Here is an 18,480-nt window from a genome sequence, read left to right on the forward strand (position 1 = left end):
CAAGACCCTGACACAGCATGGAGACGGTCAGCAGACGAGAGGTAGGGACGCTGTGAAGGGATGGCGTGGATACAGGCAGTGTTGAGCTGGGGAGAGCAGACCTCCGCTCTATTATTCAGTGGACTCAGCTTAACTCGCCCACTCAGGCAGAAGTCAGATCTGTGACATCAGCAGAGGACAGTCGCGCAGTGATGGAGAACTTCATGTTTCTGTCAGATTTCTTCTTCGTCTCCAAACAGCAACCTCCCTGCTGTTGGCTGCTGTGCTTCTCAACTGCGACCCTCTGCTGTGTTCCTGCTGAAGCCGGTGTGTTCTTCTGCTCTCAGTAGCGCCGCTGCTGCTGCCCCTGCTGGACGTGCTGGGTACCGCCTCGGTGCGCGTTCATACGCCGCATTTCATCCCAGTTGAAAATACAATTTACTACTCCAGAGGCTGCAAGATGTGCTTAACAAATGAAGCAACACATTAGTCCCAGGTAAATATGATCACATGGAGATTAAATGTCGGAAAGAAATAACAATGAAAACCGATAATCTGACCGGTGAAACATGATATAAATTACAACCATTAAAAAGTAAAAGTAAGTAAAATAAAAGCAAAATTATTGAGACTGGCACTGAAAACTAAAAAGACCCTTCAAAACGTTAGAGGTGGCTGTCTGAAAAGGTGCCGCGGGGTTCAGAGAGGAGGGAGGAACCGTCGGCAGACTCAAGAATCCACGCGCCGTTTTAGAAGCTGCCAAACTCAAAACTGGGACTTCGAAGAAAGAGAGGCGGTGGATCCAGACGTCAGTGTGAGGCATCAGAAGAAAAACTCTGCTTCTTCCAGTTGTTCACTTCACTTTTTTATTTCGGAGTGCCAGAGTTCCCTTACAGGACTAAAAAGTTCATCCTGATCTTGAAATTCTTTTTCTTTCTCACAGTTTTCCTCCAAATGTGTTCAGACGGGTGACTTTGCACTTCCCCTTTGAGCGACATGTTTTTACACCCAGGTTTGTTTGAGGTTCTGCTGTTTGTGGTGAGACCATAGCTGGAAGTACAGGAACGTGTCAGGAGAAGGTTCTTGAGTGTGTGGTGGAACCAGAGCTCACAGTCAGTCAGGACTCTTTCATCTACAAGAAGAACCGGTGCAGCAGGACACAAGGGCACCGCCACCGTATCCCAGGCTTAGCTCCGCCCATGACGTCGGTCCTGTGGAAGTCCTGCACAACAGAGTGGTCTGGCTACGCGGGTCTAAGCCACAGGGAGGCCTCCTATGGAGGTCAGGGCCCCGCATGATGAGAGCTGCTTTGACTCCTCCCACTGAGGATGGAAGTCAGAGGCAAAATAATGAAGGATGAAAACTTAGGCTTGAGGCCTGGAGGCAGACTTGAGACACTCGATCCATCCTGTCAATCAAAAGCCTACAAAGTTAACAAACGAGAGGCTTTATCTTAGCCTGAGAGTCACATGACAACACAGACTGTGGAGTCCTTGAATTCCCTGCTGCACGTCTATTGATTGGCTCGCTGACATGGGTCATAGCAGCAGCCTCATCACCAGAGGGTCGCCATTCATTTCTGACACGGTGACCCTGATGGCAGCTGCCACAGAACTGCTGCAGAACTGAACGTAGCAGCAACAAACGGCGAAGGAATCTAAGCTGTAGCTAAAATGGAGTGTTGCAACATTACAAACAGTCACTGACCCGCCAACCACACATCCCTCTGCAGCTCTTGCACAATTGTTGCAGACTTCCCTCCAGCTCTTGTGAACAGTGACGCGATGCTGTGACCTCATCTCGACTCCATTCAGAAACTCCTGGCAGGTAATAAAGGTGAATTCCTGCAGCGGCGGCGGAGGCTTCCAGTGGTGGAGGCACCAGAACACTGGGCTTTTTTGAGGCACTTCTTAGGGAGGCGTCTCCAACACTTTTGGAGAAATTGGAGAAGATTCGCCATGGAAATATTAAGGCTGACTGTGTCTTGGATGACTCAGCGTGTTTCAGGGGAGACAATAATAGAACACTGACAGGGAGTGACTCAGCATTTGTTTGGAGCTACAAATGGAACGTTGGGCCGATGGAGCTCCAGATGTCATTCACCTTCGTCGTCCTCACACATTCCCACCTGTGAGAGGCTGCCCCCTCTGTCCCCCATAATAATAATAATAATAATAATAATAACAACAATAATAATAATCATCATGTTTCTGTCTGATTGCGTGATGAGAATTACATTCATTTATCAAAAAAGGTAACAACTGATTTAGTATATTGTGACTTGTGATTGGTTGTTTCATCTTACAGGTTATATTGAGACGTGAAAATGTGTGTCATTTATAGATCAAATCTACGTTTCTCCTCAGGATGTCTGATTTAAGAGGAAGACGATGAATGATTGTGATAAGAAACATTTGGACGACACTTTTGATGATGACAACTGAACTGCGATGTCTTTCATTTGCTCTGGCGTAGGTGAAATGAGTTATTAGCACTAAAAAGAATCAAGGTAACATTTTTGCATGGACATTTTTCAACAGAGTGGAGTTGACATAAAGAAGTTGAACAGCTTCAATGAAGTAACTTAACCTTTCAGTGTCAAGAAACCAGATCAAGTTAAGTATTTAGAGCTCAAAGTCTCACCAGATGAAATCAAAAGTGGCCTCAAAAGAACAAATTTGAAAACCCCTGCAAACGTTCACCTTAATCTGTTTCCACCGAGCCACTGGATTTGTTTTTTGCGCGAACATTTTATCTTGAATAGAAAATAGAAACATAACGTGTGAACGTCGTTTTGTTGTCGCGTGAACACGCACATGAGGCGCCGGCGTGTATTAGCCTGGTGGTGAGCTAATGCTAAGCTAGCAGGTGAACACACTTATTTTGTCATCCAAGGCATCTCAGAGCTGCTGCTCTTTTAATTCATGTGTCACCGTCCACGGCTCTTCCTGGCGGCTGAACAAACCCTTTGACGTGCCTGAGGAGCAGCACACAGGCTCGGAAGCTGCACCTGCACTGCCCCACTTTAAGATCAACATGATTCATACAGGATGTGTCAAACACCCTTGTAGGACCCTGTGCATGTGTGCCATAACTTTGGTTCTGCACAGTGGAGCAGTGAATGTTACTTCATTGCTCTGAATGGAATCTTCCATCGGGAGGAAAACTGGGTTTCAGTCCCAGAGTCTCGCAGGGCCGCATGTCCGTCCCCCTCCCAGCTATTCTGACTGGTTTTTCATTCCTTTCTATTTTCCCCACATTCACATTTTTGTATAAATCAGTGAAAGGATGCCATTGGGTTTGCGCCTCCCTGCTGCGCCTAAGCTGGTCATCATTTTCTTCTGAGGTTTTTCATCAAGTTTCCAGTCCAAGTATTTTTAACACCCATTTTCTGCCCTGACTCTGATTGAGAATGTAGCAACGCCACCTTGAGAGAATCATCTATGACAAATCAAACAATTTCACACTTCTCATAGAGAAACAGCACACCTTTGCAACCACACCGCTGAAAGATAGAAAATATGCCAGTCCTCACATATTCGATGGAGTTTGGCTGATTTTGCATTGCTTTATGTGTGCAGAACCGTGATTTGGGGGGGGGGGGGGGCTGACTTTTGTGCGCTTTTAAGAAGAAGAAGTCTCCGACTGACTTGATGTTATTCAGTGATTGTGCACTTCATCTTAGATGAGTGTTGGTTTGCACACAGTTATTTGCCCAACAGCCAGCACATTCAAGGATATACATTTACGATGAAGAAATCTAATATTCCTGAGAGGAATTATTTAAATGGCTCTCAGTTATGCGTCAAAATGTGTTTGTGTTCAGATTTCCATCCATCCATCCATCGTCATCTTCCGCTTATTCCTACACATTAAGGGTCGCGGGGGGGCTGGAGCCGATCCCAGCGTCAATGGGCGAGAGGCGGGGTTCACCCTGGACAGGTCGTGTTCAGATTTCCATTTTATGTAATTGTTAAATATTTGGTGTGGTTGGCGATGTGGGAGCGTCACTCAAACACAACTGCTGAGTGTCTGTAGGAAGGTCCCTCTGTCCTCCGGAGACGTGAAGTCCCTCCTCTGCTCAGCTCTGTGGCAGAGAGAACAGATTTGAGGGAACAAGCGCTCAGTCTCTGTGTGCTGCAGTAAGACGTTGCGCTGTGCTGCACATCTGCCTGCACACGTCACATCTGCATGTCGCCAGCTTTTTGCGCAGCTTTTTGAGCAGTTTGAGACTTACTTTGATGAAGTTGTGCTTCAGATGCGTCACAAACATGGCTGCTCTTCAAAACGTTCCCAGCGCTGTTGGATCATCCTGAAAATGCATCTGACTTGTTTTTTCAGCAGATCAGACGCTTCGCAGCGGGGCTGTGCTTGTCTGAGGCATTTTTTGATTACTACTTTGGGCATGTAAACAACCACGACTACCAGATGACTTGGTTATTTATTGATGAAAAGGTTGGGATCACCAATGGGAGTGATTTCATTCAGACTGAAGAGACACAGCCCATGTAAATGCAGCACTTGACTCACATTAACATCAGAATAACTTCACCACGTCCCCCTGCAGGGAAATGCATTATTGATACACGTTGAATAAGAAATACAGCTGTAAAACTAAAATACTATCACCATTCAGAAAAATCCCAGCTCACTGCAGCAGGAAAATGAACCCTGGTGCAAAGATTCCACCGTTCTGGTTCAGTTAATAACAGATGAATTAGTCAATCAAGGTTTGTTCTCAGTGAAAATGGCCATCGCTGGAACGGAGCCCATTTGTATGCAGCAGCAACGCTGCCATACAGCAGGGTACCAATACCTTTACAGCCAAGTGGGTTCTGGTTCAGCTGTCCCTTTTCATATTGCAGCCCTGCAGCCTGATGACACATGAATACTTGTTCTCACTTGTGCCATCCGTCCGTTCGGCGACATCTAGGACTGGGACCCGCTCATTTTACCAGCACTGATCAGTGGATTCTTGCTGGGAATTGTTCATTGATGATCTCACAGATGGATCGGTGGAATGAACGCCAGCCTGTGTTCACTGTTGTTACAATGGCACTGCTGTGTGGGGCACTGACTCACTGTCAATGATTGTTCCATTGTGAAGCTTGAGAGACAGAATCCCAATGTCCAGAATCAGAGTGAATTATCTCTCGTTCGACCTCTGGACCGCGGGCTGACAATCGTGTTCTGAATGTTAATTATCCACCAGCAGAATCGGTCGGAGCTGAATACACATTTCACGTCAGACTAAAGAATAAAAGCATCAATCCTGCAGGCTGGTCATCTGAACTAAATCCCATTGGACAAGAAAGAATGTTTTTATTTTTTGTCAGATTGACACATTTGACTGACTGTGACATCATTGACCGGACAGTTCCAGAGGCACATGCGCCGACAGCAGGAGCTTTGAAGAAAACGGCAATGAAAATGTTTGATAAATTTGTAGTTGGAATATAAAACTATCACGATTAACCTGAGAATTACAGAGACAAAGCCCCGCTGAGGAGTTAGTTCAAGGGTGAGGGGTGAAGGTGACCTGGATGACTGCGATCACCAGCTACATGTGTGGTCGCGGATCGTCTTTGTCATTCTCCTTACTGAGCTGGCGAAGCCTGGAGGCTGCAGGTAAACTTCAGCGTAGCTCAAGAAAAACACTGACATAAGAAATACAGCCAGCAGCTTCGCTTTTTATTAGGCTTGACAGCTAAAACCACTCAGCAGTGAGTGATGTGACCCACAGGAGTGGTAACAATGTGATAAATTGTCACTCTTTCAATCTCCATTACAGACGTAAGCTGTGTCAGATATGAGTAATATGAAGCCATAAAAAGGGATGAATTATACATTTTGCTCCAAACAGCAACAGCAGAACAGTGGAGAACTGACACCTGTTTGCAAACCAGTCTAATGGCTTCTTTTGTGTGATGAAGGGCGCTTTGGTTAACATGATTTACAATCACAATTTAGTCTAAATACATGCGCTGGCATAAATAAAGCGATGCACACACTGATCATCAGCAGCTAATATAGTCAGGCTTCAATTTCACAACCAATTTGACTCACTGAAAATTGCAATCCATCATGTTGAGAGTGCGGGATCAATGAGCAGAACCGAGCAGTGACGCTGTCTAGTGGCTGTAGGTGTGTCATTATGATAAATGGCTCCATCAGCTGGAGCTGAGGAGGTTACAACAAATCACACACAGGTCAGAAAAGTTGGGCAAGTTTTAGCCAGAACTTTATCTTGTGCCACCATCAATTTGATGAATGCGCAGCCTGGAGGGAAGCATCAGCGTGAGGGCTGCTTAACTAGAACGCCGCTGTAATCGGCTCCTGTTATTAATCCAAGAAGAGAGTTGAAACACACTCACGTATTAGCCACAGCCAGGCAGGGATTAAACACACACACACACACACGAATGCATGCCAACCAGTTCAACATCACTGTTATCAGTCTTCAGCACAAACTCTTAATTCCTAAAACATGAACACATGTGCAACACGTGTTGCTTGTGTAGAAAGCAAACGGCAGCATACAGAGGAGTGCCCCGCCTCCACAGCGCAGTTCCACCACTGAAATTCTTCCACCAGTCACACACTCAGAGACTGACTCATAAAACACTGCGTAGGTGGATTTATAGCCAATATTAGTAACCTGTGCAGGAGTTGCTTCCATGTCACACAATCTGGTGTGGACACAGAAGGAAGCGAGGAGGCCGGCTGGCGGCACAAACAGGTACAACGACTGCTAGGATCAAGCGAACTGAGGAAAGCTACTCAGAGGCAGACCAAGTAGAGTAAAACTACACAGACAGAGAAGGAAGAAGAGCAAAGAAGAACAGAGCAGCTGATCAGACCAAGAGACAACAGCAACAGAGACAAATGGAACTCGTGAGACGGGCGAGAGGACAGGATGACTCGAGTGGAGCAGAGGGTGGACGACATTCAGGTTCAGAGCTGAGGACGAGGACGACGATGATGACGGTGATTAACTGACACAGGTCATCCTAGAAAAACAAGAGGGAAGCAGAACAATAAAGGGAGAAAGTAAAGGACGCAACGATATGGGAGGAAATTAAAAATCATCATAAAAGAGTTATACAAGAGTTCCTTTAATGAGAAACACTCATGACAACAAAACAAAAGATCAAGACTCAAGGTGAGAGAAAAAAGAGCCAAACTGAGTCACTTAACGTCATGAAGGAGTCTCGTGGATGAAGGACACATTTATATCCTGGAAGAAAAAAACCCTATCAGAGTATTTTTACACCTAAATCCAGTCTAATCCTGCACTCAGGGGCGTGTACTCGTTTTTAAACCAATGAAAATGGCTTCTCTGATCTTCACCCCACCCCCCACTGTCACATGATGCTCTGTGGCCCCGAAAGAGTTTCCCCATGGACCAGCATTACAAAGGAAGCCCAAGACCTGAAACTGTGACCGTTCTCTTCTCACAGGGCTGGACTCAGTCTCACTGCAGCTGTAACATCAGGAATTATAGTCTAGATTACTGACATGCCAACGACAGCATAAGCGAATGTAACTTTGATGTAACTTTAACCTCTTGGTTCATCTCCTGGTTTATGTCCTGGTTTATCTCTGTCCCGTCATCTCCTCAAGCTGCACGAGTCTCTCCTGATTCTCTGTCCAAGGTCATCTCTGTCTCTGTGGGAGGGATGGAAGGGAGGGAGTGATGGAAGGCAGCCGTGGCCTCCCAGCAGAGTGACTGGATGCAGGACCTCCACAGCAGACACTCTGCACCTCTGTGCCAGTGACCAAAGCTCATCTCCTGTGGATGAATCACAAGAAGACGTGACGACTGTTCCATGGCTGAGAAATGAGCAGTTACTGGATTATCTGAACTGTTTTCTTATTGATTGGAAAGTCAAGCAGCACCAGATTGTGTCAGAGAGCACAAACATCGCAGTGTGAGTGCATGACTTGTGCATATGAGGCCATGTTTAATTACAGACTGTATTTCTCACAACCGTTATTAGTTCTGCATAATTACATTCATTTGTCACAGTCACAAGATGGCCTGGATTGTGAGCCATTTTGGTTTCACAATATTAAAGCTGATTAGAACCAAAAAATAATTATGCCTCTGATGATGCTCAATTCAATAGAAATGAGTTGATAAAGGCAGCTCATCTGACATCCAAGAAACGTCGCGCTTCTTCCAGGTCGTTTGTGTTCAGTCACTCTGACCAATCAGAGGAAGTCACAAGCTGCCCATCCGGCACTTTCATGGAAAACAGGAGAATCCAAGGCAGACAGTGGCTGACGGGTCAGTGGAGACTGTCAGCTGGACGGCAGACACACGCCGATGCTGATCACACACGCCAGAGGCCATGTCAACACGTTGCGTTTCTCACACGACGACGCCACAAACACTCGGCACTGTCGCAAAGTATCAGAGCAGATGCGCCTTTGTGTCAACACATTTTTGTGTTAATGAAACAAATGTTAAATGCAAAATAAATACACAAAGGGAAAAACACACATACACAAAAAATGTGTGTAGAAAGTGCAGGCAGTGAATTATGAAGTAGCTGTGGAGTCTCCCAGTCGTGGTGGGGGAGAGTACTTCTCCTACACTCAGTACACATACTGCATGTGGTGGTGGGGGGGGGGGGGGGCAACATATATGTAAATGCAAATAAAATGAATCCAAGGAGAAGGGGGCTGCATCCATGAACACTTGATTCTGGTAAATTATTCAAGGATGGCCTTGTTGTGCCCACGGGTGTCTGGATGTGGCGGCAGCGGTGGCGGCAGCGGCAGCGGCAGGCACGGCGTATTTGTAGACCAAATGGTACGTTAGTAGTACAACATCACCGTGAGTGATGATGTAGTACCACCTAGTAGTTTGATATCAACTGGGTGGTTTTCGCTACAGCTCATGGCTCAATGCAGACTAAGCAGTTAGCATCACCATGGCAACCCCTAACTTCAGCTGAACCCTCCCAGGTGAGCATCTCTACACACTTGTGATTTGTTCCTATTCGTGAAAACATAAAGGAGACGTACAGACAAGATGTAGACCTGTGTGTCATGTGACTCTTGGACCTTGGTGGAGCTGTGCACTCCTACGTGAGCCTCACATTCATATCGCGTTCAGAATGAGCCTGTTTGATTGGTTGAGTTCTCGGCAACGGAGAGCAAATTCCCTCTGGTATACGTCAGAATATCATCTTCATCTGAATTTCTAAACTTGGCTCCTTTTTTCGTCCTTTCACATTTATTCTAGGACAGCTTAATTTGCAGATGCAAATGAGAGTTGTACCACTTCCTCCACCCGTCTGAGCCCAGTGTACCAGACCATTATTCTCAGTTCCTCGTGGAGACAAAATGAAGATAATGTTGTTACAAGCTTGAAGTAGGCTACAGTCAAAGTGACAGTCAAATTAATTCGAGGTATAAGAACACAATGCCGCTTACAAATGTCAAAGAACCCGGCAGAACCGGCCCTCTCTGTCCACGGCTGCTGTCAAAGTGTCCTCTAACAGTGCAGGTAGGAAGCAGCTGCTCAACGGCAGTGTTGGCAGGCAGCTCCCTGGAGCAGAGTTATACGTATGGTCTCCTTCTATTCAAAACCATAAAATATTATCAACACACACACACACACACACACACTCACTCACGCGCACTATAACAACTAACTGGCAAGTGTACAAGGGTACAGAAGGGGCTCCAATAAAATTTGAAGAGTGGTCAAAGGTTTACATTCTCCTCTGCGGGTGTTAAACCAAATCCTACAAGCTCTCTGATAATAGTTCATTTGGGGGAATGCATCTCTGTAACTGCAGCGCCAGCAAATGTTTAGTTTGGACAGAGAGACTGAAATGGTTGGAGATCCAGGAGCTCCTCTTGAGTGTAAATGACACCGCTCACCAACAAAAGCACACTTTAGGAGTTCCAGGCTGCTCATGATTCCTCCTGGTCAGCAGGGGTTGTACCTCAGACGCAGCTTCGTGAACGAACACCTCGTCTATGTTTCTATCACACTCACTCAACTCAACCAGTAACAAATGCATGAAGCAAAGAAACCAGTCCAGACCAGTTGGTGTTCATGGGACACTTGAAGGCTCAGTTAAATCTGCTCTATCATTATGAGAGGTCATGGGTCAAGTTCTATTTATAATATTGGAGTCACTTTTAATGACGATCACAGTGAAATTCCCCCCAAAATTACTAAAACTGTTAAATGTTAATTACAGTGACTGTGCATGACCACGCTTTCAAGTCCCAGTGAAATACTGCCAGACTGCTCGTCTGCCACGGACGCAAGCGCAGCCTGCAGTGATGAACATGGTTCGTCTTTCAGTGCGAGCCCGTCTCCCCCCCGCTGAAGAGCTCCCGTGATGGCTGAATGTGTGGTGGTGGCAGGCAGCATGAGCCCAGACGAACACCAGACAATAAAATATTGACCAAGGAGGGACAGAAATGATCCAGAGGACACGGGACCAAGAGGATCCTCTGATACAAATATACAGACTGTCAGCAGACTCGTCGGAGTCGCGGAGTTGACAAGTGTCACATGAGCACTGCTGGAAACCTGCAAATCAGAATGTTGAATAAGTCAAAACAAATCTGCCTGTCAGCCCTGCTTCCCAGTTTGTCACCCACTCCTCCCAGTTTGATTTGGCATATGTGCAGGTTGTATGGCCTAACAGCAGAATCAGTTTTCACCTACATAGTGTATTTTGCCTTTTGAATACATGTGACAAAGACAAGTGTTCCCTCCTCCAGCACTTCTTTGAGACTCCAGGATGCAGAAGAGCCAGCCACGTAGAGTTAGCTTGATACAAAAGGCCACCAACTGCTAACAACAGTGACTTTGTTCAAAAACGTTCCTTTACAAACTCTTAATTGCATTGTCCTGTATAACCCATGTATCTTCATCCAGGTCAATGCTCGGGAATCAGCAAACACTTGGATTTGAGGGCAAAACAAAGTAACTTCAACACTTCCAGTTTGGCACAACCATGAACGAGTGTGACCAGCTGGCGCATTAAGTTGAACCAACTCACTCACACTCATGCACATTCGTCTACAGAAGCACCAAACCAGAATGGGCTGGCTTTCTTACCTTCAACGACACCCCAAGGTCACTCTGTCATCGGTTCAATCCACACAATGAAGCAAAACGTGAGGCTGTCACTGAGCAACAGGTACAACCTTAAGGTTGGAGGTTCACCAAAAAAGGAATAAAAAAATTATCATTGTATGACAGAGGCTTTAGACACAAAATTAAAAAAATAATCATCCATCCATCCATCCATTTTCTTATCCTGTTAGAGTCGCAGGAGGAGGCTGGAGCCTATCCCAGCGAAAAAATAATCGAAATCAGATTTTTGTTCATGTCCGTACGCAAAAGTTCAACAAGGACACTCAGTCAGCTCCTGGTGGTCAAACACTCAGGGGCGTGGCCAAGTTTCCGATGTCTCCAGCTGATCACTTCTAATAGCCCAGCGACATACTTTAATTATCAGGCGATCATATGGTCGATGTCTTCAGACACCTATCTCTGTTTCTGCCTGGCTGTGCTACTCTTGTGCACCCTTCATCCTCCCAAAACCCATAGGATGGCTGGTCCCCTGCTTCATCTGCTACCAGTCCGCTCCAGTCCCCTTCCCTCTATCTCGATGTCTCTCAGCTAAACTTGGATTACGTTCTTGCGGAGTCACTGAAATGTGTCCAAGAGAAAACACAAAGAAAGCCAGCGACTCATCAGTAACTTAGACCCAGATCTGACTGTTTCTCCAGAGTTCAGCAGGGATGGGGATGCTGAAGGGGCCAAACTGGCATTGGTTCCTCCACACAGAAACAGGGTGTATCCATGACTGGATCGGCCCAAACCTCCTCTTCCAAGAGAGTGGTGAGGCTAAGAAGCACTTCTCCTTTTTGATGTCATGGTGTGGTTGAGAGTCCCTGCAGGACACCCTGTCACAGCGTGCATGGATATAATCGCACCATTTGTTTGCCCTTTCTCTTCATTATTATAAAGACATCATTTCAATAAAAGTGAACAAACAACATTGTTGAATTGATTTTAAGTTTAATTGACTTTGGAGTTCAGTCAGCTGTGTCACTGTGCTGCTGTTCTATGCTGCCAACACAGTATGGAGAGCAGTATAATTGGAACAAGGCCACGGATGAACTCTTGGCACCGTGACATTGGAGCGTAGGAATTCGAGGGCTCCAGACGTGCTGGTGGGTGAGTGCTGTTCCCTCTGGACAGAACTGGCCAGCTATTTTCCTCCGGTCAGATTCAAGTTTGGGTGTGTATGGATCCTCTAGTGCAACTGTCAGCTGGAGCGAGCAGTGAGTGAACTGGCTGGTGACATGGAACATCAGACGTCTCTGTCTATGAGAAACTAGTTATAAGAACTAGGCTTTTGTGGACTGATGACTTCGCAGCTGAGTGGGGGTAGACCAGGATCCGCTCGAGACTATGAAGACCACGTAGTGGCTCAACCTGGACTGTTCAAGTTCAGGTCTGGTTGAGGTGCGACAAAGCAGAGCGGCGCAGGAATGTGTCCTGCTGCAAGGAGTCATTTTCAGCAATGATCAAAATTCCAATGGAAGAATCCTGCTGGGTTTTGGTGGAGGGAACCCACAGTGATGCTAACATCCTACAGAAGTACTTCATCCCTGCAAAACTGTGGTGTGGATAGTCCACTCCTGGCTCTCAGCTCAACTGGGTTCCTTGGGAACCTTTGATTGTGAACATGAAGGACTCTACTGGGAATGTGATGGCTTGATGGTCACTTCTTGAACCTGACTATGAATAGTGATCAACGGATGTAGAAACAATGATTTTGTGAGTCTCTCATGGAGCTCTGTGGAGCGTTGGAGCAGAGATGTCTGGCTCACGTAGCTCACGGGGGTCAGAGACGAACTGCGTTTAGACATCTAGCTGCTCTTCAGCAGGAAGCTGAGCTCACACATGTTGGCTGTGCTTCTGCTGAGGATCAGGGTCTCTTATGGGCTGCTCTGGTTAACATGGAGGTGGAGCAGCTGATTGTGGGAAAACTGTGTGTGTGTGTGTGTGTGTGTGTGTGTGTGTGTGTGTGTGTGCATGTGTGTGTGCATGTATGTGTGTGTGTGTGTGCATGTGTGTGTGCATGTATGTGTGTGTGTGTGCATGTGTGTGTGTGTGTGTGCATGTATGTGTGTGTGAGTTTGAAAAAAAACCTTCATATGTCATGTCCTCAACCCTTCAACCACACACTTGTTAAGCTCAATGCTTCTTGGCAACTGTCTCTGTTGTCACTGCCAAAAATGACACATTACACATGATATTGACTCTTTCAATCGTCCTCTTTCTTGTAGTTCATGTTCTACTGCTTCATACCTGCTTAATTACCTATGTGAGCTGGCGTAGACTGCAACCGTAGACCTCCACAGACCCGTACAGCTGACATCCATCAGGACAGTCCTCTATCTGGCCTGCTGGCTGTTCCTCTGTCGCTAAACTCTCTGATACTTCTGAATAGAGATAATTAAACACCCAAACAGACATGAAGTCAGCGTTCCTAGAACATGAACTGGTCTGGACACACACACACACACACACACACACACACACACACACACACACATCGGACCTCAGCCCCTCAGGGTTAAACCAACAGTATGACATCCAACTATTCTCGTAAAACTGTTTTTTGTGACAGTCCACAGTTTCCTTACCCAGAATCTATAGTGACTGGTATGAGACGGCGCCACCCACTGTAATTATATTATTATTTTATTAAATGACATCTGCTCAGCTCGAATCATTTCTGGGAGTATTAACTATTAAGAGATGCGGAGGTGGTTGTGTTGAGCGATCAAGAGTAACACACAGCTTGTTGGCTCAAAATGTCACTTTGCTAAATGAATCCTTTCATGGGAGCTTCCTGGAGTGCAGAGCTGCAGCCTCTTGAAATGATATCCTGTGTTGAAAATTATATTTTATGAAGCGGCAGTTGATGTCTGTTTAGCTTTAGAAACCAAAATGTCTGGCTGATGAGGGACAGACCATACAAACGCAGGGACAGGCCATACCTGGAATGACATCCCATTAATACGTTTCTTTGAGATAACCTGGTGAATGAACCCCAGGTGGTGCGGGTCTGTTCTGCTGATCTGAGATCCACCAGCATGGGAGGGCTGCTGGTTGAGCGTCTACAAACCCTCCGTGTCTGAGAGTGGGGAGCTGGACGGAGAGCGTAGAAGGTCACAATAGGGCCAACAACTCCATGTGTGAAGGAGGAAGCAAGTGGTGGTCAACACTCCCGCAGAGCAGCAGAAGGGGAGGGGCAATGATCTCCTCACTGATGTTAACGGGAAAGGTATGGGAAGACAAATGTTGGAACCAGATGAAGAAGAACATCTGCTCTTCTTGGCCCCTGAACCAAGTTGCTGGTGAGGTGATGTGTTTAACAACAGTAACCAGGACATGACACTGTTGAACCGGGAAATTGAAGTGACCATCACAAACAACTGATCCTAAGGGATGCCGCCACAGGAAGTGGTCACGCCCACTACTTTCTGTGAGTTCCCTATAATATTATATGAACTGGTCATGATTATGTTCAATAATACAACAGGCAAATTAGGGATTAGGATGACAGCCATCCAAGCATCCTCCAGAAAAATTACCTCCATCCCTCCATCCATCATCCCTCCCTCCATCTTCCCCCTCTTCTCCTGTCGAGGGTGGTGGGGGTGGAGCCTATCCCAGCAGCCTTCCCCCTGGACGGGTCACCAGTCCATGGCAGGGCCAACACATAGAGACAGACAACCATTGGCTCTCCCAGCCACGCCTACGGTCAATTTAGAGTCTGGATTAACCTGGTCCCTCTTGATGTCTTTGGACTGTGGAGGAAGCTGGAGTACCAGAGAGAACCCAGCAGGAACAGGGAGAACATGGAGACTCACCCAGAAAGACCCCGTGCTGCAGCCGGGGCTCCACCCACAACCTGCTTGCTGGGGGGCCACGGTGAGGACCACTGCTCCACCGGGCCGCCCCCTCCAGAAAACTTCACGGTTCAAATCTCAAACATGGTAAGAATGGGCTTGCTCTCATATGACAAAACAACTGCCACGGATGCAACGAGCAAACATGTAAATGTTCAACAGCTGTTGTGTGAGAGCAGCACGAACTCCAGGGTGAGAAAGCATGTGGGCAGTGTTAATGCTTCGAAATAAATGATCCCCTACAACGCTGATATATCTGCAGACCCATTTCCATTGATTTACTACCAGTAGAACAAACACTTGAGCAGGCACAAACGACCAGCCTGCCATTTTCACTAAAACATTCCCAGCACACTCACTAGACTTATTTGCTGAATTTAGAGCCTGAGTCGGTAGAACCAGAGTGGGGAAATGCAGACACCGTTGCATCACATTATTTCCCTGTCAGACTGCCTCAATAATCCCCCTCACATAATCCCTCTGAGGTGGGAAAACATTTCCTCTGACTTCAGGTGCTCGGGGCACACATTTTCAGACATCAGGCTCATTCAAAGTCCTGCCAGGACAGCAGACTCTCCAGTGACATCACTGGCAGGCGGTTTTTCGCTGTGCTTGACCGAGTCCAGTTGAGCCCATCAGGATCCAATTCAGAAACATAACCTTTCAGGGCAACACTTGCATTCCACATCATTTCAAGACACAATGCAAATCTAAAACAGCCTTTTTTTCACTCCAGTCCTGAAGCACATGGCCCCTCGCCGCATCGATCAACTCATCTGCTCCACACACACTTCCTCATCGCGGACATGCTCCCTCAATAATACTACCTTGAGTATGTAGTATTGGGATTCAATATGTCTTTCTCACGTTAGCTAGTAAATATAGATTTTTGCATAACTGCCTTGCGAACGGTGATTTTATTGATGAGTCAGAGCTTTACCAGAACAGTAAAGGCAGAGGAAATCTTTGAGTTGTAATTGACTCAAACTCCTGCAGGGAACCATTGACTTTGGCGCTAAACGTCAAACACTGACATGCTGTCCTGGGAGTTAGATTGAGAGAACTTTTTCCCCCTCATTCTTTACAGGAGAAATATTACAGCTTGTCCACAAAATAAATGAGAAAAGCTCTAATCGTTGGCTACCCATCAATCTTCCTCACATGGTTTGTAGAGAGAGAGAGAGGGTGAGAAGTAATGTGAGGTTTCAGCCATGCACCACTCTGTTAACACAAACTGAAGAGCTACAGAGAGGACAGAGGGATGTAAACACAGACGTAGAAAGATCAGAAACAGAAGAAATGAAGAAGTCTTACCTGGGAACGCGAGCACGGCAAACAGCCATGGCAGGAGGATGAAACACACTGAATTATACATGCTTCCCAAACAGGGCTGTTCCTGCTTTGCTGGCTTGTTTTACAGATGCTCTTTTTGTATCTTCCACAACAGGGCTTCAGAGAGCTGCCCACTTTGCTCTTTCTCCTCTTGCTCTCTCTGCCTTTATCCTAGTTATCAGTTTAGATGTCTTTTCATCCCCACTTGTGCTTGAAGAATCTGGTGCAATTGTAGTAGGTGGCACATGCGCGCGCACACACACACACACACACAAACACTCATAGACTGGCTCCTCTTGCAGTGTTCGATCTCCCTCGCTTTCCTCCACGTACTACAGCACACAGAGGGACCGGTACCCTGCAAGACTGGTGGGGGAGGAGGGGGAGGGCAGCTTCTGCTCCGCTGCCATTGGCTAAGAAGTCTGCCTGTCACGCACAAACAGTCCTTGCTCTGTTTTTGGTTGTTTTAAATGTTCAACCGTCTTCTCCTTTCTCAGCCTTCTGATGGAAATAGATGAGGATTGAACTGACGATGAAGGACTGCAACTGAGTACAGGGGTGAGGGGGGTTTTGGGAGGGTGATGCTCAGACAGTTCAATTCGCTGGAGACTGAAGGAAAACTAGTTCTCTAACTAATATTTTGAGGATGCGACATCACCGGGTCCCACAGAGGTCCAGGAAAGTCTCTCAAAGTTACTGGTGACCGGTGAGCAGCTGAGCATCGTCCTCACACTCTGACGGCATCTCACCATGTACAGACATTTGCTCTGGACAGCAAGAGATGAAGAAGTCCAGTACTTATGAGCCACACGTCTTTGTCTGAGGGTGAATTCTGTTTCATGTTGTTGATAGACAGTCAAACTTTACCACTGTAGTTTTGAAAAATGTTTTTGTATCAACAAAAACCCTCCAGGTTGGAGGACACTTTGACAAGCGAAGCTGGACTCTGCTTCAGTCGCAAGATTTCAAAGTGAAACTGCAAAGTTGTCAGCACAGAATTTGTCGATTTCAACTTCTCAAATGTTTTATGTCCCAAAAAATAAAAGTCCAGCTTGCATCACACTGAATTGAAAATTCCATTCGGGTTGAGGATCGATACAGAAGTTACAGCAAAATATGAAATAAAGGTTTTCAACATTTGCTCAGATTTCTACACTACTCTCATTTAAATCGAATTATTAATTCATTGGTTTCATAAGAACAGAAGACATCCATCCTTTGTGACAGCCTTCTGCAACTTCAGTCCTTCAACATCCTGAAAACCAAATCACGAAGACAGCGACAAGCACGAGCAGCATACCTGGCAATAACCAGGTGTGCAACACGGATCACGCGGCGCCACCAAGACAGTCGCTATAAATGTGATGAAGGTTGCGGTGGTAAAAGCACACAAATCCCTGTTCCCAGCGTCCAGTGTAACCCTCCTCCTCTCATCCAGCCTGTCACTTCCTGGCCAGCTGCTGGATGTGTTCCATGGTGGTTCAATCAAATGTTTTTCTTATTGCTATGAATTAAATGTCTATTGCTGGTGAATGTTGGTCGTTTTGAATATTAGGCTTTACTGTGAACTGCGGGGGGGGGGGGGGGGGCTGGGATGAGAGCAAATAAGAGGAAGATTTGCCCATGAGCTGCTTATTATTCAGACAGTTATGAGCATGCTAGGAGAATGAATCAGTCACATGGAGGGATCTCTGAACAAAGAGCCAGCAGCAGTAGGAGACAATAGATTTCTGACCTCATACTCCAGATTTCTCTTTTAACTTCATTCTCAACATCTCTTTGTATTTGTGTGAGAGAGAGAGAGACAGAGAGATGATTATCTTTAACGGAGGTCTACAGACAAGTTTTGAGGGTAAAAGGGCACACAAAAAGTTGTTATATATGAAGAGTGAAACTGGTTTGATTGAACATTTACTTATCAGGTGCTTAACTACTTCACCACCGTGATGAGACTCAAGGAACTGGTGACCACTGAATCGTTTAGTCCATGTGTAGGTGATGATGTCAGCGCCAGTGAGCGGGGGGGGGGGGGGGGTAGGCTGAAGGAGCTGAAGGGAAACTCTTCTCTTTGAGGACATCAGTGACCTTGTTCGTGTCAGCTGGGACATCCCTCTTGGTGACGGCAGGATTAGATCTGGTCCTGACCTGGGTCTGGACCAGCTTCTCTTCAGAGACGTACCACTCTGCTGAAGCGCT

General features: G+C 46.4%; 1 protein-coding gene across 1 annotated transcript in view; it reads right to left on the reverse strand.

Moving 5' to 3' along the window:
- opcml (opioid binding protein/cell adhesion molecule-like) overlaps positions 1–16,629 on the reverse strand; it is a 400,369-nt gene extending 383,740 nt beyond the window's left edge. The window contains exon 1 of the mRNA XM_086179279.1: positions 16,267–16,629. Within this exon, the coding sequence (XP_086035405.1) occupies positions 16,267–16,327 (61 nt within the window). The 5' untranslated portion in view covers positions 16,328–16,629. The remainder of the gene's footprint in view (positions 1–16,266) is intronic.
- Positions 16,630–18,480: the final 1,851 nt, after the last annotated feature.

The sequence above is a fragment of the Aulostomus chinensis genome, chromosome 15, assembly GCF_037954235.1.
Source record: "Aulostomus chinensis isolate RoL2024-O1b breed Wild chromosome 15, RoL_Achi_v1.0, whole genome shotgun sequence".
NCBI classification, from domain to species: domain Eukaryota; kingdom Metazoa; phylum Chordata; class Actinopteri; order Syngnathiformes; family Aulostomidae; genus Aulostomus; species Aulostomus chinensis.